Source organism: Dioscorea cayenensis, chromosome 17 (genome assembly GCF_009730915.1).
Source record: "Dioscorea cayenensis subsp. rotundata cultivar TDr96_F1 chromosome 17, TDr96_F1_v2_PseudoChromosome.rev07_lg8_w22 25.fasta, whole genome shotgun sequence".
NCBI classification, from domain to species: Eukaryota; Viridiplantae; Streptophyta; class Magnoliopsida; order Dioscoreales; family Dioscoreaceae; genus Dioscorea; species Dioscorea cayenensis.
In genome coordinates this window covers 3536012-3559580 of record NC_052487.1, presented here as the reverse complement: position 1 = coordinate 3559580, position 23569 = coordinate 3536012, and the positions used below count along the sequence as shown (strand labels likewise).

At 33.6% G+C, this 23569-nt stretch overlaps 4 protein-coding genes across 6 annotated transcripts; 2 read left to right on the top strand and 2 right to left on the bottom strand.

The window, feature by feature from the left end:
- The first annotated feature begins 656 nt into the window (after positions 1-656).
- On the top strand, positions 657-5853 carry LOC120280932 (protein disulfide isomerase-like 1-5). Its single transcript, XM_039287902.1, has 12 exons — positions 657-1229; positions 1980-2109; positions 2643-2808; positions 2981-3099; positions 3309-3389; positions 3490-3576; positions 4420-4491; positions 4580-4648; positions 4926-5003; positions 5123-5257; positions 5343-5396; positions 5488-5853. Exons 1-12 carry the CDS (start codon positions 730-732, stop codon positions 5605-5607), a joined length of 1611 nt encoding a protein of 536 aa, XP_039143836.1. The 5' UTR covers positions 657-729; the 3' UTR covers positions 5608-5853.
- Positions 5854-6441: 588 nt separating this feature from the next.
- LOC120280708 (pentatricopeptide repeat-containing protein At5g25630-like) lies at positions 6442-9941 on the bottom strand. Of its 2 annotated transcripts, XM_039287638.1 has the most exons (4): positions 9686-9939; positions 8896-9046; positions 7632-8528; positions 6442-7551 (listed from the first exon to the last, which is right to left on the bottom strand). In XM_039287638.1, exons 2-4 carry the CDS (start codon positions 8977-8979, stop codon positions 6715-6717), a joined length of 1818 nt encoding a protein of 605 aa, XP_039143572.1. In that variant the 5' UTR covers positions 8980-9046; positions 9686-9939; the 3' UTR covers positions 6442-6714. The 2 variants fall into 2 exon arrangements, with proteins under 2 accessions (XP_039143572.1, XP_039143573.1); XM_039287639.1 differs by lacking the exon at positions 8896-9046 and having other exon boundaries at positions 9686-9941.
- A 2828-nt stretch (positions 9942-12769) lies between these two features.
- On the top strand, positions 12770-16776 carry LOC120280339 (protein Mpv17). The gene is made up of 3 exons (XM_039287137.1): positions 12770-13023; positions 15208-15296; positions 16107-16776. Exons 1-3 carry the CDS (start codon positions 12868-12870, stop codon positions 16510-16512), a joined length of 651 nt encoding a protein of 216 aa, XP_039143071.1. The 5' UTR covers positions 12770-12867; the 3' UTR covers positions 16513-16776.
- A 19-nt stretch (positions 16777-16795) lies between these two features.
- On the bottom strand, positions 16796-22942 carry LOC120280338. 2 transcript variants are annotated; one of them, XM_039287136.1, is made up of 12 exons: positions 22719-22942; positions 22440-22634; positions 22258-22342; positions 21341-21416; positions 20556-20732; positions 20365-20467; positions 19598-19707; positions 19410-19499; positions 19175-19255; positions 17786-18637; positions 17221-17470; positions 16796-17122 (listed from the first exon to the last, which is right to left on the bottom strand). In XM_039287136.1, the coding sequence occupies exons 1-11, from the start codon at positions 22858-22860 to the stop codon at positions 17378-17380; spliced, it is 2004 nt and encodes a 667-aa protein (XP_039143070.1). In that variant the 5' UTR covers positions 22861-22942; the 3' UTR covers positions 16796-17122; positions 17221-17377. The 2 variants fall into 2 exon arrangements, with proteins under 2 accessions (XP_039143070.1, XP_039143069.1); XM_039287135.1 differs by having other exon boundaries at positions 17237-17470.
- Between the last annotated feature and the right edge of the window lie 627 nt (positions 22943-23569).

Below are 23569 nucleotides of genomic sequence, written 5' to 3'. Positions count from 1 at the left end.
GGGATAAGTATAAAAATATACTAATTACAATGATTTGTAAATCTTTTAGGTATAAATCCCCCATAATATAATATTAGATAATTTTTTTTATATGAGACTCTACAAAGTACTGCTGAGTCATACCCGGTTCTTTCTTTCTAATTTTTTTAATTGATCTCCATTATTTTAGTTGAATATTCTGATTATCCATTACTAAAATTAATAATTTTCTTTAAAAAAAAAACCAAGAACAATAATGGAATCTTCCATAAAAAAAAAATCCTGTAAAGAAACATCTCAAACAAAGAAAAAAAAATCACTAATTTAAAAACTTCCTCTCTTAAAACCTTTCCAAAAAAACAAAAAACAAAAAAAACAAAATCTTCTCTCTCTCTCTCTCTCTCTCTCTTTTTCTCAATTTTGTAAAAACCAAACTTTTTTCTTTCCAAAAATCCAAAATTGAGAGAGAGATTAGTTTTATGCTATATATTAGAGTTTTTCTTCCAGTTTTCTTTTGATAAAAAATAACTTTTTTTTTAATGCTATATTAGAATTTAAATCTGGAGCTATCTGTCTCCAGATCCATGTAAGTTTTATTAATTCTATTGAAAAAAATTAATTCTAAATTTTTTACTCTTTCACAAAAAAATTCATTAAAAAAAAAAAAATCACTCTTTTTCTTCTTCTTCTTCTTCTTCAATCTCTAAAAAGGCAACCTTTTTTTAGTGATTCTCACTGCCAATTCTCACAATGGCCCAAAGAAACCAAAGCTCAAGAGCCATCAGTATCACCATCCTCCTCTCCCTTCTCCTCCTCCACTCCCTCTTCCATCTGGCAGCCGCATCCAATGATCCCGACCTCGACGACCTCGAAGAGCTTCTGGCCATCGATGAGGAGGAGGAAAACCAAAGGGTCATGCCCCATGGTAAGCCATCGGAGGCGGATGTCCTCTCCCGAGCTCAAAGGATTGTTCTTGAGCTCACCAATGAGAATGCGCAACGAGTCATTGATAGCAACGAGCTCCTTCTTCTCCTCGGTTACGCTCCCTGGTGTCCGAGGAGCGCCGAGCTTATGCCGCGGTTTGCGGAGGCCGCCACGGTTCTCAGAGAGATGGGGAGCAAAGTTGTGATGGCTAAGTTGGATGCTGATAGGCATGCTAAAGCTGCGAGCTCTCTTGGAATTAAAGGGTTTCCTACCTTGCTGCTCTTCGTTAATGGCAGTGTGCAGTCTTATACTGGAGGATTCACTGGGTAAGGATTCCGTTTTGTGTTTTTAATTGATGAAGGTTGTGATTTGGTTTGCTAAAGTTTGGATCTTGATCTTGTTAGTCTTGTATTCGTGTGGGAGTTTTCAATTCAGTTATCTTGTTGATCTTGATATGCAATTCCTCCTGAAAACTACTACAAGCTTCTTGAAATGCACAAAATAGAAACAAAAAGAAGATCTTGCTCTTGTTAGACTTTCTACCTACGCTAAGTCTTGTGACTGATTTATTTGCGGCTGTGAGAGTGCAATTCAGTTATATTCTCGATCTTCATTTGCAATGCCTCCTACAAGCAACTGCAAACTTCTTCCTGAAACACTCAAAATTGAAAAGTTTTGATCTTGATCTTGTCAGTCTTATGTTACTGTAAGCTTTGTGACTGATTTATTTTCTGCCATGACCCGTGAGAATATGCGGTTAAGTTATCTTCCTTATGGTTCATTTGCAATGTTTTCCAGTAAAACTACTACCTTCTTCTTGACAAATGCAGAATACAATAGTCCTACTTGTAACCTGTTGAAGGTATCTCTCTATTTTAGCTATAATGCTGTGTCATTGTTTGCTTTCTTTTCACGTGAAAATCTGTCATTTGGTGTGGTTTGTCACATTCACTAACTGATTGATTGGCTTTTAGTTAGTGTGCCTTGTGACTTTCTTTAATGCAAGCCCCAAAAAAACTGAAAGGGTTCTGTCACTCATGGTTTGAATTTTGTTTGTTTTTGTTTTATTCAACTAGGGAGGAAATAATGATATGGACAAGAAAGAAGACCGGTGCACCAGTTCAGAGACTAACTTCCATACCAGAGGCAGAAGAGTTCCTTAAAACTCATCCTATATTTGTTATTGGCTACTTTGACAAATTTGAGGTATGAATAATAATAGTATTGTGGTATGAATAGGATTTTTCAGTTTCATGGTGGAGAATATATTTGATCCATCTTGTTACTGGATTGACTTTGTACATGTTAGCAATGTAAGTAATAGATATGAAGTAGTTTGCTTTTAATGCTTTGAGGAAATAACAGCATTATTCATAATCCTAGTTTCTATTTGTTCTTTATATTCAGTGCTCTGGAGTCTGGGCCTCATTCTTCATAGACTTTCAATGTTATACATCCCTTTGTTCCTAGCCTATCAAGTTGTAGAATAGCCAGCAATCATCAGTGGCTTTTCATTGAGCTGTTGCCCCTGTAAATTTCTTGAACTATGTCATAAATTGTTAGTTTTGCTTCTCTCTGAGGTATCCTGAAGGTTGACAAAACTTCTATGTTTGTCATGGAAATACGTCTAGAATTGACTGAAAACTGTGAAAGGTCATGCATATTTGAGCCATGCTTAATTCCTCTATGAATACAGTTACTGCTAAATGTGCCATTTATCTTCTTTTTTTCTTGTGCAGGGAGTTGAATATGAGCAATTTGTTAAAGCAGCAACCTCTGAAAATGAAATTCAGTTTGTTGAAGCTAATGATATTAATATTGCTAAACTTCTCTTTCCAGACATTGGAGCTGAAAAACAGTTTATCGGCCTTGTCAAAAATGAATCCGAGAAATTTGAAAAGTTCAGTAAGTAATGATAGCCAAGTTTCATTTTTCATCACCTTTTCAATTCTGGCAAGCTTCTCAAATAATTTTTTCATAGCTGTGAAAAATTATCTGCTTTCAGAAACTGCTGTATAGAATAATGTCCTCTTCCTAGGTCTCACATGCTAATAATTTTATGCTATGGATTTTGCAGCGGAGAAGTTTGAAGAAGGAAGAATATTAAATTTTGTAAATTATAACAAGTTTCCGTTAGTTACCACCTTGACTGAAATGAATTCTGCCAGAGTCTACTCCAGCCCAATCAAAACGCAGGTTTCCATTGATCCTCTATTTGGCAGTTTTGAGTGACACACTTATGAGCTAGATCTGAATTCATTTAATAAAATGGCAAAAACAGCAATAACATTTGAATAGTCATTTGATACACATTAGTTTATGCTTTCTGATCGATAGCTCTAATTTATCTTTCAGTAGAACCAGTTTATAAATATGATGTTTAAGAGTTATTAAACTTCTTCCAGGTTTTTATCTTTGCTGAGGCTGATGACATCAAGAACCTTCTGTTATCTCTTCAAGCTGTTGCAAGGAAATATAAGTCGAAGGTGATTATTTTATACTATTTGATTGTAGATTGCTTTTACGTACCCATTGTTGCTAAAGATGAATTTCCAATTATGATGATTATCTTCATGTTTGCTGCAGATAATGTTTGTCTATGTTGATTCTGCTGAAGATAACCTTGCAAAACCATTTCTGACTTTATTGGGTTTGGAATCGGATCATCCCATTGTGAGTATTTCTTACAATTATATCTACAATTTACAATCATAATTGAAGAGAACCTTGCAAAACCATTTCTAACTTTATTGGGTTTGGAATCAGATCATCCCATTGTGAGTATTTCTTACAACTATTTCTACAATTTACCATCATAATTAATAATTTACTCTTGATGGCCACCTTCAGGATCTGAACGTCAAGTGTAATTTCTCTGGATAAATTCGAATCCATTGATGAGAATTGATTAGTGAATTTGTTCAATTTCAGAACGATGCTCCATTCTGATGGCTGATTCATGTTTTGCTACATTTTATTCTTTAGATACAAGTGAAAAGTTTTTTCTATTCAAGGTCTATAGCTTCAAACTGAAGCCTCGGAAGTTAGAACACCGTCTTAGGAATGTTAGATACAAACCAAGTACATATTATATCGCCCGACCAAAAAACTTAAAGAGCATAGGTTTGATACATTCAATCAATGCGCAACTATTAGTTACTCTAATAAAGATCATTCACATATCTTCAAAAGTCCATCTCACACAAAAATTACTTTCTCCTTTCATTTATCAATCTAAAAAATGCTTAATTTGGGTACCATGCTTTTTCACTTGTTAACTGTGCTCTGCTTTTTATTTTTCATATTTCTCATCTACGAAGAACTAAATATTTATCTTCAGCTTTTAAGTATGTCTGTAGTAGCTGAAAACCATTTGTTACTTGGATATAATCAAGTATTTTGAAACTCAAGACTAAAATTTTTGCAAGAAATACACAGAAGCTCCAAGAGGTTGGTTGGTGTTTGATTATAACCAGTGTTATTAGCTGAAGCCAATTGTTTTTATCTGCTGTACAGGTGGCCGCATTTGATAACAGGGATGGTTCCAAGTACATCTTAGAGACCAATCTCACACCAGAAAATCTGGAAGTATGTCTTGAACATCATTTTGCATATTAATGGAATAATCAACTTTTTAGATGAGTATTAACTATGTGCAATCGATTATAATCATCAGGTGTTCTGCTCAAGCCTCGATCATGGCACTCTCCCTCAATACTACAAATCAGAACCAAAACCAGATTCAGTGAGTATTGATTTTCATTTTCGTCCCGGTTAGTTTCTGGATTTAAGGTCCTGTCACTACGTGGCATTGGCCAGTATTGGATTTTCTGGCATCTCACAAGGGAACTCACAATTTTTATCCTATTCGTATGATGAAAATACTCTCTTCTCCATAATTAACTAATTGTTGCCAATAATTCATTTTCATCCTAGAAGATTTCCATTGCATTTATTTAAGGCGTTTAATGCAGCTTCTGATTTTCTGAAGTGTTATTTCTTCATATTACGATGATATGCAGACAGGAATCATTGAAAAAGTTGTAGGCAAGACATTTGATGCTTCTGTTTTGGAAAGCGCTGAGAATGTATTTCTTGAGGTTGGTTATATTCAATTAAATGAGATACAAATATCTTTCAGGAGCTCTTGACATCATAAAAGTCTTGCTTCACATCAAATTTTGTAAAGTTTTATCAGAAATTTTATCATAAATTGTAGGTATATACACCATGGTGCATTGACTGTGACGCCACAAGTAAGCAGATAGAAAAGTTGGCTAAGCACTTCAAAGGGCATAGCAATTTAAAATTTGCCAGATATGATGCTTCTCTGAATGAAAATCCAAAGCTTCAGGTATATGACTTATTTTTGGTGAATTGACAGCTAATGGGAAGAAAATAACAAGAACTTATTCATTTCAAATTGCTTTTATTTGCAGATAAACAACTACCCAGCTCTGCTATTTTACCCTGCCGGAGACAAATCTAATCCGGTATCAATAGCCCTAACGCATTTTTTCAGATTTATTTGTCCTACTGTTACTAAACATTTTTTCTGAAACAAAATTGTTGGCTTCTTTGCAGATCAAGCTTTCGAAAAAATCAAGCTTGAAAGAAATGATCAACTTCATCAATGAAAAGGTCAAAATCGAAGACAAAAGTGGTCCTTCGACTGTTGATCAGGAAAAGAAAGATGAACTTTGAGAAAAAAAAAAGTGAAACCTGAAATTCATAAGAAACAACCTGAGTTGAGTGATAGGTTTGTTGTTCATCATAGAAACTATAGATATAGTTCAAATTATCTCACAAAGTTAGAGATGAGGCTTTAAACTTGTGCCAGTTTTCGCCATATGTGATGCTTTACCATGCTGTATTCTATATCAAGTTATTGTGAATTTTATACTCATGGTGATTTTTATTTAAATCTGAAAGGGATTATACTGAAAGTCATCTTTCTGTTGCAAATTGAAGTTAATCTCAATTGAAGAGTTAGAATATTACAGATAACATCAGATATGAATTTCTGATTACTCTCTGGTTTCCATTGTCTTCAAGGAAAATAACAGCAAACCAGTTTTTTTAAAGAAATTGATGTATCACCTTGTCAAAAAGATTTACAATTACTGTTAAGTGCAAACTAAACATACTATTTGGACTTAGGCTTATTTATTCATATTCATATTCATATTTGCTAAAAAAACCAATGTAGGATTATTAGTTACTCTATTAATTATATTTGCAAATCAAAACATAAGTTGTGTATTTAAAAGATGTACAATTTGATCATGTTTTTCCGCAATTAACTTTTAAGAAGAAAAATATGTTCAAAGCAATGAAAACTCTGTACAAGAGACAAACAAAATTTTATTTTCATCAGCACAAGAAAACTATGTATTTGATTACTTCTTTTGAGATACCAACACTGAAAATCATCTCATTAATCAATAAATCACTAAGGAATTTTTCCACAAATGAAGCCTCTTCATGTGATTAGTTTATCCATACAAAAGCACAAGTATACCCTAAACCACAAACACATGAAGGTAAAAGCAATTCAGTTGAATCATGATGAAAATTTTGAACATCAAATAGAAAAGAGAGAAAAAAGACAGTATCACCTGCCAGGCATTTGTCTGACAAAAGAAACAGAATCAGTATTGTGGATATCTATGTGTCTGAATAACTTTGGCTTCTTGAGAACTAGTGTTTTCTACTCTGTTTCTCCTTAAGCAAAGCACATTGTCTCGCAGAAACCTTTTAATGCAATTGAGGATTAATGACTGGTCTTTTTGCCAGAATTGATCAGCTACTTCAGCTCAGAAATACAACCTTGCATGAATTGAACCCAAAAATCCCATACTGCATTTGACACTGCCTTCTGCAGATAATTGGAGGCTTTACTCCAAATACCTGCGCACGACCTTGGAACATCGATTTCACAGCAGTTTTCAGGCTATCAGACATAAGCTCAGTATCCTGCAACACTATTTTCCTCCCATTACTTCCTCCGAGCTGCAGTCCATCAGCTAGTACATTCCTTGAAGATGCATTCAAATTCTGATTTCCATTAGCTGATACATTCAGTTTATTGGTTGCTCCATGATTATTTAATGATTCCAGTACCCTGCTGGCTTCATCTTGCAGCCCAACAGCTCTCCATGTTTCAGCAACAAGACGCACAGTGTTCCTCTTCGGTATCACTCCAGCATTCTTCATCAACTGAAGCATCTCCTCTGCCTTCCATGGCTGCTTCACTTCTCCGAAACCCCATATGAGTGTTTCAAAAGTTTTTATATTCGGCGACACACCGGATTCACACATTTTCTCATAGATTTTCATCGCATTGTCCATGTTAGCTGCACTGCACCAACCACTGATTATTGTAGTGTATGTGACAACATTGGGTTGAATCCCCAGATCATACATTGTTTGTAGAACCCCTTCAGCTTTGGCAGGGTCACGTGCCCGTACATATCCTTTGGCAAGAATACTGTATACCTGCTCATCTGGTGTCACTCCTTTGGCCACCATATCATCAAAAATCTCCAAACATTTTGGCATAAGCCCCATCGCACCCCATGCATTCATTTGATGACTATATGTTACAACATCTGGTCTGACACCAAGTTCTTCCATCAATGACAAAGCCTGATCAAGTACAAAAAACTTTAACATTTATCAGGAAATTCAACAAAGAGTATTAAAAAAAAAAAAATGCTTTCACTCACTTCATTGACCCCATCCATGTCTTCTGTGTCCAGAAATCCCTTAATCAAAGTGTTGAATACAATAACATTTGGCCACACACCATAAACCCTCATTTGGTGGAGACACCTTAGTGCATCTTTTGTGCTACCTTCTGTGCAATAACCACCGACAATGATTGCCAAGGTTCGCTCATTAGGACGGATCTTTCCATCCATGTCTAATATGAGCTCCTCGGCTTTCATTGTTTCTCCATTCTTAGCATAAGCTCTGGCTATAGTGTTGTAAGTTACAACATCAGGCTGATTACCAGAAGCATGCATCATATGCATGATATTCCAAGCTTCTCCCATGTTTTGCTGATCACACCATGCTTTGATTAGTATATTGTATGTTTTCGTATTTGCCTTTGTGTTTTCTTCTTGGGACATCATATCTAGAAGCTTGTATGATTCTTCAGGCTTGCCAACAATGCCGTATCCTTTGATAAGGGTGTTAAAAGTGCTAGTTGTTGATTTACATCCACTTTCCTTCATATTCCAAAAGGTTTTCATGGCTTCATCGATCTTTCCTGCTTCAGAGAAGGCATTGATGATGGCATTGAAGAATATCGAGTCAGGTTTCATGCCGCTGCTTTCTACCTGAGAAATAAGCGACATGATGGACTTGAACTTCTTCTGTGCTGTCATGGCAGCTAACAGAGTCGTGTATGTTACCAATGATGGCTTATGCCCCTGCTCTATTAAGCCATCAAATACGATCTGTGCCTCATGTGCTTTCTTTCCTTTTATTAGAATATCCATTCGTTGAGTTCTTGCACGAACAATTTGGCAGCTTTCTCCACTCAAGCAGATACTGCAACTAATTGTTGTTCGGGAATGTGAATTGGAAATAGGTTGCTGCATTTTCTTTCTTTCATACTGTAGTCAGCAGAAAGCAATTACAATTTAGCATGCATGAAGCATAAGATAACTTTGTCGTTTTTAATTTTTTTTTATTTTTGTGATTTCAAGCTTCTTAGAGAAGGTCAAATATGAAAAACATGTTCCGATTATGCTATCCAAGTAATGGACTTTAAAGAAGTGATACAGCTTGGACAGAATTAGCACCTTCTTTTTCATGAAAAGACCACAAAAAGATATGAATTCAAGCATCTAATCAACAAATTCACTTTGAGAGGCACAGAAAAAAAGACGAAAAGGAGACACAAAAAAAAAGATAAAGGAATTGGTAAAGATTGTAAATGATGAAATAAGATTGGCATCTAGCTTAGAAAATGAAGATTACCTTCCTGACAAAATCTTTGACAGGCTTCTTCTGAACCTTGGTTGTGAGATCAGACTGGCCCGCCTTTATATCTCTCCCAACCATGTTTGTTTACTTTGCAAGAGTTTTTTTTACAAATAAAACCCAGCCAATGTCATCTCTTCCATTGGAACTAGATCATATTAACAGATGAATTAAAAACAAGGTCAGTAACACCAATTGGAGATTTTATTTCTGAATTATCAATAGCTTTACATGGGCATCTATTGAAGAAATTAAGATTGTTTGATCAATGGATCAATGTTCATAACTGGAGAAAAAAAAAAGTCTTTCTTGGCAGTATGAAAATGGATGCAAAATGCCATGATAAGATGTGTTAATAAGTATCAGATGCGCTATCCAAAACTTTCAGATCAAACAATCATGCCTTCAAATTTGTTGCTCATAATGGGTGAACAACCTTTATGAGTGTATGACAACTGCAAGCAAGATAACCCTTTATTTAAAAACAAAGATGAAGCAATACCAAGAGATGCACAGAAACAAACAACAATTGACCAAGTGAAATGCATTCAAACAAAGATGAAGCAATACCAAGAGATAAACAGAAACAAACAAAGAATCCAACAATCAAAAACACATATCCATTCAGGGAAAAAAAACCATTAAAAAAAAGAACAGGCAAAACTTGGTTTCATAGCAGCAGAAACACCTAATAAAATGCATTAAAACAAGGATGAAGCAACTTCAAGAGAAGCACAAAAGCAAACAAAAGAATCAATTTTGAAAAAGGAAAGAAAGAAGCTACTACCTCCATGTCAACAACACTTTGCAGAAGACTTATCCACACATCCACATTCCACAGTGATTATAGGGGCTGAAGGGAAGGAAGAAGGTGGTAGCCCAAAAGCATTGGGAATTTGGGATGCTAAATGGTTCAGATAAAGTGTTGTTGGGCAAGAAATTTTTTTTTTCTTTTTTTTTATTTTATTAAATTCAAGATTTATGGTCCTGGGAAAACTTTATGGAGGATTGGGAGCAGTTGTGGAATGAAGCAATTTGTGTGGCCAATGAGATTTTGGGATGTTTTTGTTTCCTTCTTGGTATTCTATCCTCACCTCAATTGTTGCTTATGGTTGCTACTGTTTCAAGTGGCTGGTGCCCCAATCCTTTTATTTATTTATTTATTTATTTATTATTTTATTATTTTTACCATTAGGTAATTTTTTTTATCATTAGTGATTTTGGTCAATAAAAAACTAATATTTGTTTTATAAATTTTGTAAATTTGTTTCTCTTTTGAGAGTCTGAGTTGAGGGTTTTTGTTTTTGTCTTTTGGCATTCATAAAGATTTAAATGTGAAAGTGATTGTTAAACCAACTTACCTTCTACAACTTGGACCATTCCTCTATCTGTAAAATTTATTTATTTGATCTTTTTTGGAAAATATGTAATTTTGTTTGTCTTTTTCCATTTTGATTAACATTGTACATAACGAGTATATATATATATATATTGAGAGAGAGAGAGAAAATATCAACTGCGGACGTTCGTAGAATGTCCGTAGTTAAGTACAGTACCTATTAGCGTTTACAGTGAGGGTTAATTGGAGTTTCGATAAAAAGTTGTTATAGGTGTAGTAGAAATAGGGTTGAACTGTTCATATTTATTAAGTTACTGTGCTGAAATTGATACTGTTTATTAAATAGTACACAACTGTTGGATGAAAATTCAACGGCTTACATCAATGTTCATAGATTACAAATCTATGAATATACATAAAAGATGCATCCTCATTGCATAGGTTGGATGGACAAAATTGTATAATTTCTAGATTAAAATAATTTTTTTTATATATATATTTTGACCACTAAAAATAAATAATAACTAAAATTTTAGGGTAGTTATTGATTTTATTTCGTTCCCCTTTGTATATATATATAAATACATGCAGCTCTTTTGTTACGGAGATTATAGTCATACAATGAGAATGATAAAAAGTCAATTTGCATTAAAAAAATAGAAAGAAAAAAAAAGAATTATCTAAAAGTTCATTTAAAAAAAATTTAAAAAAAAAACAAAGCCTAATGAAAACATATTTTAAAGTTTCACTCAAAATAATATTACAAAAATTTAATCTAAAAGAATTCTTTTGAATATTTTTCGCTTAGATTTGTTAAGAAAAATTTAAATTTATTTACATTATGTTTAACACCATGGCATCATGCAAATATGCCCGCAACCCTCTCTAGTAATGTTTTTTACAGTAATTTTATTATTTATTTTATCCACCTGGCAATAGGCCACTCCAGAGTCTATACTCTACGGTGATGTCTCTAATAAGTCTTTTGGTTTATAAAAAAAATATATTTATAAAATTAAAAATTGGCATTTTTGTCAAACTCTAGTATATTTCTTAAATTTCCAAAAAAAATTGTATTTACAAAATCTAAAAGAAAAAAAACAGACATTTGTATTTATACACTTCAATTTTCATTTTGCTTCAAAATTAAAATAAAAATTAATTTGGTCATTGAATTGTTATGTGTTTTTGTTTCCACTATGGATTCAAAATGCCGTACAGAAACATCCTCTAACAACTATAAATAAAAACAATTATTTTTATTGATTTTAGACTAAGTGAAAAGAGTTTTATCCCAATGTAAAAAAAATATTGGTATAAAAAATTTAAATTCGGGATATATTAATGATTATAGATCTCTGATTATAAATATGAATTTGTAATTCAAATCTCATGTCTTCAATGCACGAATTGAATAATCAATTCCAATGTATATATATATATATATATATACTTTTGCACAACCGGAAAAAAAAAAAAAAGAATTTGCATATTTCAATTTTTAAAAAAAATGATCCAAGCATTTCTAAAGTGATTTTTATTATTTTATTTTTTTTATTACTATCAAAACATCAAGACTGTGAAGGGGAGACAAGTACATCCAATACTTCCAATAAGTGAAAAATAAAATGGGTGCACTTTTTTTTAAAATTAAAGCTAAACTCATTCTATCTTCAATAAAGCACGCCTATATTTTGGAATAACTTCAAATACAAATAACAAATTTTCCCCCAAAAATGTAATTATATAAATATAATTATTGGTCAATATTAAAAAATTAACTAACAATAAAACATTAAATATTTGTAAAAGAATATAATTCTGATTATGAAAATATTTATCGTAGATGATTATTGATTACATAAATAAATTGATATTTTATTTTTATAGGCCCTTATCCAAACCATATTGGCTTATATACGCATCAATTTAAAAGTCAATTAAAAATTTTATAAAAAAAATAAACGATCATCTATCCACCAACTTCATCCATGCTGGAAAAACATTAATTTATATTTTTATAAAAATTTTAAATTAATTTTTAATAAAAAAAATATTTTATAATAATATATATAATTACCCATTTATTAGGTAATATGCAAGTAATTTTTTCAACAGTTATCACAACCAAACCAAACAAATGGTCCGACTAGTTGAACCGGTTTTTTAATTAGACTGGAATTATAATTGAACTAGTAAAAATTAGTATGAACGAGTGGTTGAACTAGTATATTTTTAAATAAACTAATTTTTTTAAATAAATAAAAATATTATATTAAATTAAATTATTTAAAATATTTAAATTGACCAAATTGATCCGGTGATTGAACCGATAATCTACTGACACTTTACCTGGTTCAATGTCCGGTCCGGTTATAATAGCTATGAATTTTTTTTTTTTCAAATAAAATTTCAATTAAGTTTTAATTGATACCAAATTCAGCAACTATTTGTCTGCACTCATTTCTTGTTGAATAAAATAAGAAATAAATAAAATAATAAATAAATAAATAACAATAGAGATTAGAGAGTCTTTCTTCTTCCCTTTCTCTTTAAATCAAAGAAGAAGAAAAAAAACCCAACTTTTTCAACCAAAAATTTCATCCATCTCTCTCACCTTCAATCCATTGATGTTGAAGCTATGGAGATGGTACCAGAGATGTCTGCAGGTGCACCCGGTGAAGACGCAGATCATCAGTTCAGGGTTGCTTTGGGGCCTTGGAGACATTGGAGCCCAGGCCATCACCCACTCCACCCTCAAGAACCAAAGCCTTCCTCATAGCTCTGTAATCTCTTGCTACTCAATCACTTCCCTTCTTTGTTTTTGATTCTTTGATGTGTTTGTTTTACTTGTGATTGTTCTTGATTCTTTGATGTGTTTTAGTTGTAATTGTTCTTTCTTTCTTACTTTTGTTTGCCTGGATTTGTTTTTTTTTTAGGGTTGTTTTTCTTTCTCTTTAGTTCTCTTCTTGGTAGTGTTCTTCTCTCTATGGCCGCAAATTTTGATGATTTTCAATTATATGCAAACAATTGTGTTAGATTTATATTGAATTTAAGCATAAATTGTATAGGGGCTGTTGCCTTTTAGATTAAGGGGATCAACTGATTGATTTTTTTTTGCGACCCTTTTGCATCTGTGTTTTGGATTAAAAAAAAGTATCAATCCGATGTAGTTGAGTGTATTGCAAGTGTTTTCCATTGATGTGTGTTGCTTATGATGAATAATTGTTATTGGATAACTTGCGTTGAAGGAACTTTTCTATTCACAGGTAGTTGGAGTGGTAAAATTTGAAGTTCAGATTTCTATGTGGGAGATAGTATGAAAATTTCTTGGTTGGTATAAGTGGTCATTGTTTATCAACCAAATGCCTTTGAACCATCTCATTGCACAATACACTAAAATATATACGTTTCATGTTTCTTTACATCATTTGGAAAATATCTTTCTACCATGGTGGTGATACTGTTATAACAGCCATAGCTATAGCTGACCAAATAACGATGACATACATGTATAACATCTTGATTTACATGGATATCAATTTATGTAGTTTTTTTGGTGATTAATGTAAAAGTAGTTATCCTTCCTTGTTTAGGGGTAGCTTATGATAATTCATTGGTCTTGGTTGTTCATGCTTTTGTAGTAGAGGAAATAGCCTCCAAAGGTATTTAGAGTTGGAAGGCATCTATGCTAAAATGGAAAAGACATTGATTCAGTTCATCCTCAATTCTTTCTTTAATTTTTCTTATGTAGCCTATCTTGTTTGTGGCAAATAATTTACTCATTCTAATCACGTCCGACTATGATGAAACTGCTTGATACTGCAATACTTGTTATGTCTTTATGTAGATAAACAACATTATAGTAGTTCAAAATTTAAATACCGAAGTGGCTCATACAAGAGCTGAATTTCCATTTATCTAAGTATATTTTATTAGTTGCCATTGTACATTGTGCAACCCAAATACCATGATGTGGGCAGCAAGTTGATAGACAACTCAAAATACATAATGAAAAATATCTTTGGGATGCATAGAGCATTGTATCTTTTAGTTATATGCAGCATACTTTTAAACAGTTATAGTATTGGCTCTTCCCTTTATCTGTCAATGATTATGATTTAATCATATTCTTGTTTGCTGGCAATAGTTACATCCACCAATTCTTATACAAGAAGCTTCTACTGTCATCGAAAGATAATCCCCTTATGAAACCATATTCTTTTATGCAAACAGTTAATTTTAGTATGATTAAACTCAGGTTCAAGAATTAGATATCATTTACAATTTTACATTCTCAATAGACAAAATACCACACGAAACTCGTTCCTTGTGCTGGAAGAGTGGAAGTACATTGTAGAGCTTAAGAATTGTTTGCATGTTTAGGTCAAAGAATGCATGTTGTATCTCTTAAGAAAAAGAATCGTTTGGCTAAGTAGCTGATAATATTAGTATAAGCTTTTGGAAATTGTAATTTGAGAACAGGCTTCAAGGTGTGCGTCGGTGTCACTTTCTTTAAGGTTCTATTCACTTCTACCTATAGTGTGCAAGAAGGGTACATAAAGTAAACCTTAAGGATTCAATAAAGTTAATGGTTGATTGCAATTTGCCTTGTCTAAATCAACCCACTGGCCTTTATAAGATGTGAACAAAACTGACTAAATCTACAAGAATTTCTGTAGCAAACAGTTATAGGATTTTCTAAGAATAATAAGAACTGAAGAGGAAGAAGAGAATGTACTTTCTATATGTCTGTCTGGGTAAAACATGCCAATTTTAAGTGAACTAAAGCATCTCTTAAAAAGCAAACATTACTTATTCAAATATTAATTTTATTTATTTTTTATTTTTTATTTTTTATTTTAACTACATGTGATGGCTCTTTCTTTTGTAGGAGTTTCTGAAACTTTTGTCTGGGATAGTTTAATATCATGATTTATATGATGAGAACATGTTTAATTCTGCAACAGGAGGATAAAGAGTTCAAAATTAATTGGAGAAGGGTTGCTACGACAAGCATGTTTGGCTTTGCTTTTGTTGGACCTGTCGGGCATTATTGGTATGTTTCTCTTGTAGTTTTTGAAAGTGATCTTGGCAAAGTTATAGATGTAAACTAAAGTGTGTGTTTCCATGCGAACATTATTGGCTTGTTCCATACTTGTTCATGCAAAAAATCTATAATTTGAGATATCATTTGATATTGATGGCCAACCTTTGTTTTTGTTATTTTGACCGCACCAATTAGCCAAACGCACAAAGTGTGTTGTTCTGGACAGTATTGTAAAAAGAGAAAGATAATATCAAACAGAAAACATAGGAAGGACATCAAAGTCTGATTTTAAATAACTATTATAATATCAGAAAGGGCTTTCTTAAGTATATTTCATCTTAATAATTATGTTCCATTGGAAATATTTACAATTTTTTGTAAGTTGTGGTGTTGGAAATAGGAAGAGTAGTAATGTAGTATACTTACTATCTACATGGATGAATGTGAAAGTGGTTTATGCTACCTATCCCAAGTCATTGGGGTGTTGGTGTCAAAATCATTCAAGTCTATTTATATTAAGTTGCAAATTTGCGACTAATTATATAAATGCCAAACTGTTATCATACTCTAGTATGCCTGTTTAGGCTTGTTTGTTTAACAATTCTCATAAGATGGTAACTATGCTGCCAAATGTCATTAACTATGCCAATAGTTTTTTTTTATAAAACTATATATTTGCTTGACATTAGAATACTTTGTCTTCACGCCATCAACTGTCCCAGTTAAACAATCCCTTGAACAAACTATATTAATATTAAAGTTTCACGTAGCTTTTGGACATCATTAGCATATTTTGGTAATTTTAGTTTTCTTTTGTAGGTATGAATACTTGGACCGTTTTATTAGACTACGGGCCCAGTTGCAACCTAAAACCCTGAAGTTTGTCACAGCGAAAGTTGCTGCAGATGGATTACTTTTTGGGCCTGTTGATCTGCTCATCTTTTTCTCGTACATGGGGTTTGCTTCAGGGAAGAATATAGACCAAGTGAAGGAAGATGTAAAGAGGGATTTCCTCCCTGGGCTTGTTGTGGGGGGCGGAGTCTGGCCGATAGTTCAGATTGTGAATTTCCGATTTGTTCCAGTGAGATACCAACTTCTTTATGTAAATTTCTTTTGTTTACTGGACAGCTCGTTCCTGTCTTGGCTTGAACAACAAGGAGATGCTTCTTGGAAGCAATGGTTTACATCTTTTCGTACTTTGGAGAATAGCAAGGGCCAAACATGATTCCGGATTCATCACGCTAACATTCTTATGAATGTCCGAGAACTCATGGCAAATGCTAAAATCAACTATTAAATTCTGAAATGAAGATTTGGTCAGCTTTGTCTTTAAAGCTTGCTCCTTGGATGAGTTTTTATTTTTATTATCTTGGTCAGGAACTTGACCTGCTTGACATTTCAAAATGCCAGTGTTATGGGGACATCAAGCACAAATGTTGCAGGGGTACCTAGATAACTTTAACATGTTTCAGCTAAGCTTGATGGTGTATACATTTTGTCTATCTTGATTTATGGTTCCTGCATTGACCAAATAGTTTCTAAACAGTTAAGCTCAGTCACTTACAAATGCTATTTCATCAAATAAGGGACATTTTGTATTGAATTGTTTTATATACATGGTTTCACATACACAGATTTTGCTTTCCATCTGAATAATCGAAAGAAGCTACGCAAGTAGGAGCACCGAATCTAGTGAAAGGCAGAAGAAAACCGACTCAATTAAGTACTCCCAGATTTGCACAATGAGAATGAAATCCTTGGGGTGCCAATAAAAAAATTCAGTAGCTTTTGATAAGAATTTCCAGGAAGCACCAAGAGAAATGCATTACAATGTTCTGTAACATAAAATGAGAAAATCATCAGGAGAATGTTGCTGTGTCAGGAGAATTCCTGTTTTTTCCGTCACTATTAAGCCTTAAAGAATTGCACGTACAAGGTAAGCAATGTACCGTTTTATGTCCTTGCTTGTGTTCATTGCATGCTCCGAGGTGACAATGCAGGAATGCAGATTAAGGATGACAGAAGAGGCAATGATCAATTACGAAGAATACTTTGCAAATTGAAGATTGAATTCTTGGTCTCATTAGGTTTCAGATGTAAGAAGCATAGCCTCCACCAAGAGGTATTCTTGGCTTGAAGACAACATCAACTAACAAGTAAGGGCAGCACTGAAAGCCGATGCTCTGAAAAGAAATCGAAGTGGTTAGTCTTTGAAGTAAATGCATCTATTTATGTATAAGAAATTTTGCACCAAAGAAATTAAACTAACAATTGCACATGAATCTCGACTTAATGTCTGTCAACTAATGCTTTAAGATGAGACTCTGAAAATGATATCAGACGCAGATCGACTTGTTTATTTGTAAGGGAATATAAGAACAAAATTTTGCAAGATAAGAATAATATCATCCTAAAGTATCAGAAAAGTATTAGTATTTGAGTAATGGCATCACTAAATATTAGTTTTAAGAAAAAAAAAAAGAAGAGGGGGAATGTACCGGTATGCTCACTGGTAAATCATGAGAATCGACAAGCACAGGCAATGCCTTTCTTGCAGAAACTGGAATAGATTTTAATGCCCGAAGAGCTTTCTGTGCTGATAATTGCATATAAGGAATACATTGATCATCTGCTGGTTCATTCAGCTTCAATTTACAAATTGAGTGGTCTACATGATGTTGATGCTCTTTCACCCGATTACTTTCAGACACTTGTGCAAGATACAACCAATCAGAATCAACCATATGGCGGGTCACAAGTACTCTCTCCAGATTGGTATTACAAAATGAACATTGATGACTGTCATCATCTTTTCTGCTTAAATGAGAACCACCAAGGCTTGAATCAATTTCATCTTTAGTAACATCTTTGAAAAGTTTCCATGTAACTAAAAATCTGCTCATAAAATGGCATGAAAGACCGGGATAGATTTCTATATTAGTAGCATTGCCAGACTTCATCTTATAGTTCAAATTGTTGTCAGTATCAACTTCTGCCTTTAGATTGAAATTCTTAGCTTCTTCTGTCTGCAATGAAAGAATGCTTGCAAGAGTTGATTCACTGATAAGATCAAGCTTCTTCGCTTCAGCTAAGAATGCTTTAGATGATTTAGAATGCAAAAATGGCACACTAGAGTCATCTGAGACTGATTGATCAGAGTATGACTTTGCATCCATAATAATTTCATCTACTTCTCTAACAAACGAAGGCTGCCGCTCAAGTAAAGGATATGTATAAGATAACCTCATCCTTGATGATTGAGGGGAATCAACAGAGCAAGAGATCAGGACCTTCAAGCCTTTAGATCTTGGAGCTGGAGAGATGTAGCAACCTGCTACAGTAAGGGAGGTCTGCAAGGTAGTTGAAATATATTTGGTAAGAAATTAGAGATGCACGTTGTTAGAGTAACTTATAGTCTCACATCGGTTACTTTGGTAAATATGAATTTGAATATATAACCCTGATGTCCTATCATATTAGCTTAAACTTTTGGATTGAATTGAACATAGATAATTTTTGGTTTGCATCTAACACACAAGAATGCCATACCCTTTGCTTGCACAAATTCTAATATTATTGCTTAACCAATAGATGAGGAGAGCAAGATTTCTTTTGCGTGAAAGAGGGCCACCCAAATTATAGAAATAGAATAATAACTAAATAAGAACATTTGGTGGCAAACGCCGATAAGTCAAAAAATCATAAAGAACAAGAGTTTTCCTAATCATGAGGACTGGATAAAAAATGGAAGAATAAAGCAATTAAAAACTAAAGGAATATCATGAGAACACCAAATTCTAATCTGCATTATGTACAAGAGGCAGGCTGCAAAGACAGCTTTTCTAACAAAAATCATTTGGCTAAAATGTTGAAGTTGAATACTGGACCTTGCAAGGGACTGCACGAATGTAATCCAGCAACAATTGCGTAGTACCACCACGGACTGGACGATGCCTTTGGGAGATGAACTGTTATGAAATAATTATTTATCAATATCATAATATCGAGAATGAGCATCCATTTCAAGAAGAATCCAACATAACTTTTGTAGATGCACAAAATCATTCTGCAAAGCAAAACAGCCAGGAGAGAAGTATAACACATGCTACACACAAGTTTTACCTGCAAAACCATTGACAAAAACTTTGATAGACAAAGATCGTCCACATTTGATGGTTCTAACTTCTCTACATCAATGATGGCGTATCCATGCTGCAAGAAAGTTTAACATCACTGGAACTAGAACACTTACAAACATCATTAAAGAAAATTAAAGAACAAGGAAAAAAAAAAAAAACAAACCAACCTACATCCATCACAGCAACATTCTCCTTTATCATTTTGAAGCAAGCACTTTCAACAAATGAACGTGTTAACCGGCAAGCAGAGATAAGCATTTGGATTTCTGATTTGAAAACACCTGGAAGTGGATCAAAAAGTAACTCCTATCAACATTTGAAAGCTAGGATGGAGAAATACAATAATTCTTTATTAATGTAGAGGAAAAGGAGAATAAATGTTTTCATACTCTTGCAATTATACCAGAGTGAATTCAATGCATAAGAACAGAGAAGAGTCAAGAACTATTAATTCTTTAAAGTAAATCTCATTGATATCTAATTATATTATTTAAGAAACTCAATTTCATCTCAAGACCTATTTTATTCCCTTCGAATAAAAAGGAAATTCATGAACTCATTTTTCTTTGCCTACTTGTTTCTAACGCCAAAACTGACATATGCTGAATTGCTCATTTCACGTATTGCAGAATTAAACCCTAAATCCTATACCCTATATACTCATTACCCTGCATTCACCGCTGATTATTTTAGATTCCCCACCACTCATGAGCATTTTTTTTTTAAAATGTGTGTTTCACAAACAATTTATCAGATTTGTGAAATGAAGTTCTGGCATTACCACTTACTCTGATTTCTTAAGGTTATACTGAATAAGGACACAATCAAAAGTTTAATGCTCCTTAAGTACTTTCATTCAATTAGAATCAGAAAAGCATAAACAAATTTCACAGGACAGTGAATCAGCATGATATCTAAGTCGTGATTTGCAAACTTACATGATGGCATACTTCTTAATGATAAGCGTATCCGATTCCGAGCAAATAATTTACTTTGGTTAGTGGGATCCTCCACAAATGGTTGATTAGCACCTTCACATATCTGCAGACAAAATAAGCTTAATGGATCACCACAATGGTCTCCCAGCTAGAGAAAACCAAAGGAAAATGTATAAGAATTCATGCATAACCTTGTACATGTCATCTTTTCCAAATTCTAACAGTGGTCGCACCATTAGAATCCCATTCGTGCCCCAATTTCCTCCAGTATAATGCAAGTTTGTAGGGAATAATTGTGATGTGAATGGCATGCCAGCAAGGCCAAAGACTCCACTATTGCGAGATAGTCTTAGAATCAATAGTTCAGCCTGCATTTAAGGACTTGTTATTGGCTATTAAGGACAAACATAGATATTGGTGTATATTACTCAAAATAGAACTATTTGACAAATTGAAACCTTTATAAAGTTTAAAGGCCCTCTTTCTTCTCTTCATTGTAGAACAGAAGCTTAATTGCAGGAATATAAGAAGCCTTAAAAAGCATTTAGTGAAAGCAAACTCATCAACAATATAACAAAACAACACTCATGAATATCTATGCTGATTAATTAAACTAGCTTGTCAAGCCTTACTGGATACTCAGATGTACATGGACCCCTGGGTATAAAGATGGAAAGGTTTTGGTGCATCTTACTCCAGCCGTTGAATGAAACATGGATACAGCCAATATAAACAAGTTTTCATGATGCAAGTACAAAATTCTCGGGAGATGGCCACACGTATGTGCAATTTCAAATATATTTAAGAAGTGAATTCAAAACAGCTATTATAAAGGTGACATCATGTCACTACCAGATTTTATCCTTGATTATTCGTTGAATAATATCAGCAGATGAAAGCGAGTAAGAAACATAAAGCTCATTAAAAACAAGGACAAGAAAGAAGAAAGGGCATGTAAGAATTCTATTTTCTAGACCTGATCATCAGCATGGTGCGCAATAAGCAAAACTCCAATTTGGTGCTCAAGGCAAATGTCCTGAAAAATTTCATACCTGCAATTAATAATCTACTAGTCAAGGCATTCTACACATAGACTATAATTCAGACTTGTAACATAATTGCACATGCGTTGTGTATCTTGGGTGCTTTAATTATGCAGGGCCCAAAACAGAAGACTTGACTTCTGCAAAGTGTAAGCAACGAAAAGGAAAATGAGCTTGAGCAGCAAAGGGAGGAGGCAAAGAATAAAGAACAGATGATCAAGATGGAGGAAAATCTGAGTATCCTCATAGCAGCTGATGGATTGTCAAGATGCACCCCCGACTAAAATCATGGCCCATTTGGCCATCCCATGCTAGGAAGAGGGATAAACAGAGAGCATAATTTTCCTTGTCCATTAACAAACAACTAATGAGTAATGAGGATAAGCAATGATCTTTTCATGGACTCACAAAGTTTCACGGGCAGTTTATGCCATTTTTTAGTTTCTTCTCAAGAAATAAAAAACCACAGATTTTTTAATCAATGGCATTTCAAGAGGCATAAGACTACTAATTTGGGACAGACAAAACATGATAAAGGAGCATCAGTTCTGCTATGACTTCAATATCAGCATCATACTATGTTCTATACAACCCAAGAACAGGACATTCATATGGTCTAAACAATACATCAAACAACATCATCCTCCAATCTCATAGGAAAATAAGAAAGCAGCCAGTCAGCATATGCCTGACATGTCCAACTCCAAAGGCTGTTTCGCAACTAATTCCAATCATAAGTATAGGTTGGAATGTTTAACAAGTTCTCTTTTTTCTTCTTTCAATGAAGATACTCAAGAGTAAATAAAATAATCATTCATTGAATACCAAACTAGGGAAAGGAGAACTACACCTCTTCTCACGAGCGGCCTCTTGCAAGTGACCTTGCTTCGGCCTCCCTTCAGCCCAATCACAACACCTAATCTCACACTTAATACCTACATCAACACAACCAATACAAACCCAGCAAACGAAAACATGACTTAAAACACATCACTAAATTCCAGAATCAACAAAACAAGAGCAAGAAATTACCCATCTTGGACACCCTTTCTCTGACCAAAATCGCCTCTTCTGCACTCTCAGCCCGCAACCTATGATCAACAACGATCCCCAAAAGCCCATCAATGAACTTCGAACCCTCATCTCTCTCAATCAAACCATCCAATTTCCATCCCGCCGTCATCGCACACAGCGCCACGCTATCAGGCCCACCAGAAACCCCCAAAGCTACAAAAGCAAGAACCTTTGCTCAAAAATCAATAAAAAAAAATGTCAACCAAGAGAAGGAGAACAAAAAGGCAACAAACTCACCTATCCGATGATGTGGTTTCAAGCCAGCCAAGGCCATCCTCCGGGCGAATGCTTCTTTGTATCTCTCCATGTCTGAAGCAGAGCTCTTGCAGAAGAAGCGGAGGAGATGGGATTGGGGAGAGAAGCGTATAGAATTGAGCATGATCTTGGACGGGGCGCACTCCCCCAACTTCCACTGGAGATGAAACCCTAGAAAATGGGTGGGAGTTCTTCATCCAATTGAGTAGCTGGTAAGCAGCTCCCTCCCACCATGCTTATATAGTTATATATATAATAACTTTTTTATATTTAATAGTTCATTAATAAAGGGCTTAATTGCACATTTTATTTTAATAAAATGGCTAATTCAAAACTTTATTAAGCAGTTTTTAAAAAAATTATCATTAGATTATAAATTTATAATAAAACTTTATATATAACATGAGGCATCTGCAACCGGGTGTTTGATTTGATGCAAAAAATTAGATTTGGTGTAGGACGCTCCAATCGGAAGTAATTCCTTGCGCTAAATCAAAATTCTGCTACAATGACGTGTGCGATATTTCGTTGTCAGCGTTATTTTAATTTTGATTTTATTTTTTTATTTCAGTTTTTAATTTCAGTTTTTATTTTCTGGGTTTTCAATTTTTTTTAATTCTGTTTTTTTTAAAAAAATTTTGTTTTTTTAATTATTTTTTTATTTTATTTTGATTTTTTCTATTTTTTTAATTATTTTTTAATTTATTTTTATTTTTTATATTTATATTTATAACTTTGTATTTTAATTAAATTAATAACTTATAATTTAAGTTTATATTTTTTAATTAGTAAGAAATATTAAATTAAAGAAAATAATTTTTGAAATATAAATT

Coding starts and splice junctions, on each gene's coding strand:
- LOC120280338 (XM_039287136.1), bottom strand. CDS start 22,860: ATGCTCAATTCTATACGCTTCTCTCCCCAATCCCATCTCCTCCGCTTC. Junction 22,343..22,439: donor AGAAAGGGTGTCCAAGATGG/GTAATTTCTTGC, acceptor GTGTTGATGTAG/GTATTAAGTGTGAGATTAGG. Junction 20,733..21,340: donor CGCACCATGCTGATGATCAG/GTCTAGAAAATA, acceptor CCTTAAATGCAG/GCTGAACTATTGATTCTAAG.
- LOC120280932 (XM_039287902.1), top strand. CDS start 730: ATGGCCCAAAGAAACCAAAGCTCAAGAGCCATCAGTATCACCATCCTC. Junction 1,230..1,979: donor TATACTGGAGGATTCACTGG/GTAAGGATTCCG, acceptor TTATTCAACTAG/GGAGGAAATAATGATATGGA. Junction 2,110..2,642: donor GCTACTTTGACAAATTTGAG/GTATGAATAATA, acceptor TTTCTTGTGCAG/GGAGTTGAATATGAGCAATT.
- LOC120280708 (XM_039287638.1), bottom strand. CDS start 8,979: ATGGTTGGGAGAGATATAAAGGCGGGCCAGTCTGATCTCACAACCAAG. Junction 8,529..8,895: donor TCAAAGATTTTGTCAGGAAG/GTAATCTTCATT, acceptor TGCTGACTACAG/TATGAAAGAAAGAAAATGCA. Junction 7,552..7,631: donor ACATGGATGGGGTCAATGAA/GTGAGTGAAAGC, acceptor GTACTTGATCAG/GCTTTGTCATTGATGGAAGA.
- LOC120280339 (XM_039287137.1), top strand. CDS start 12,868: ATGTTGAAGCTATGGAGATGGTACCAGAGATGTCTGCAGGTGCACCCG. Junction 13,024..15,207: donor AAAGCCTTCCTCATAGCTCT/GTAATCTCTTGC, acceptor ATTCTGCAACAG/GAGGATAAAGAGTTCAAAAT. Junction 15,297..16,106: donor GGACCTGTCGGGCATTATTG/GTATGTTTCTCT, acceptor TTTCTTTTGTAG/GTATGAATACTTGGACCGTT.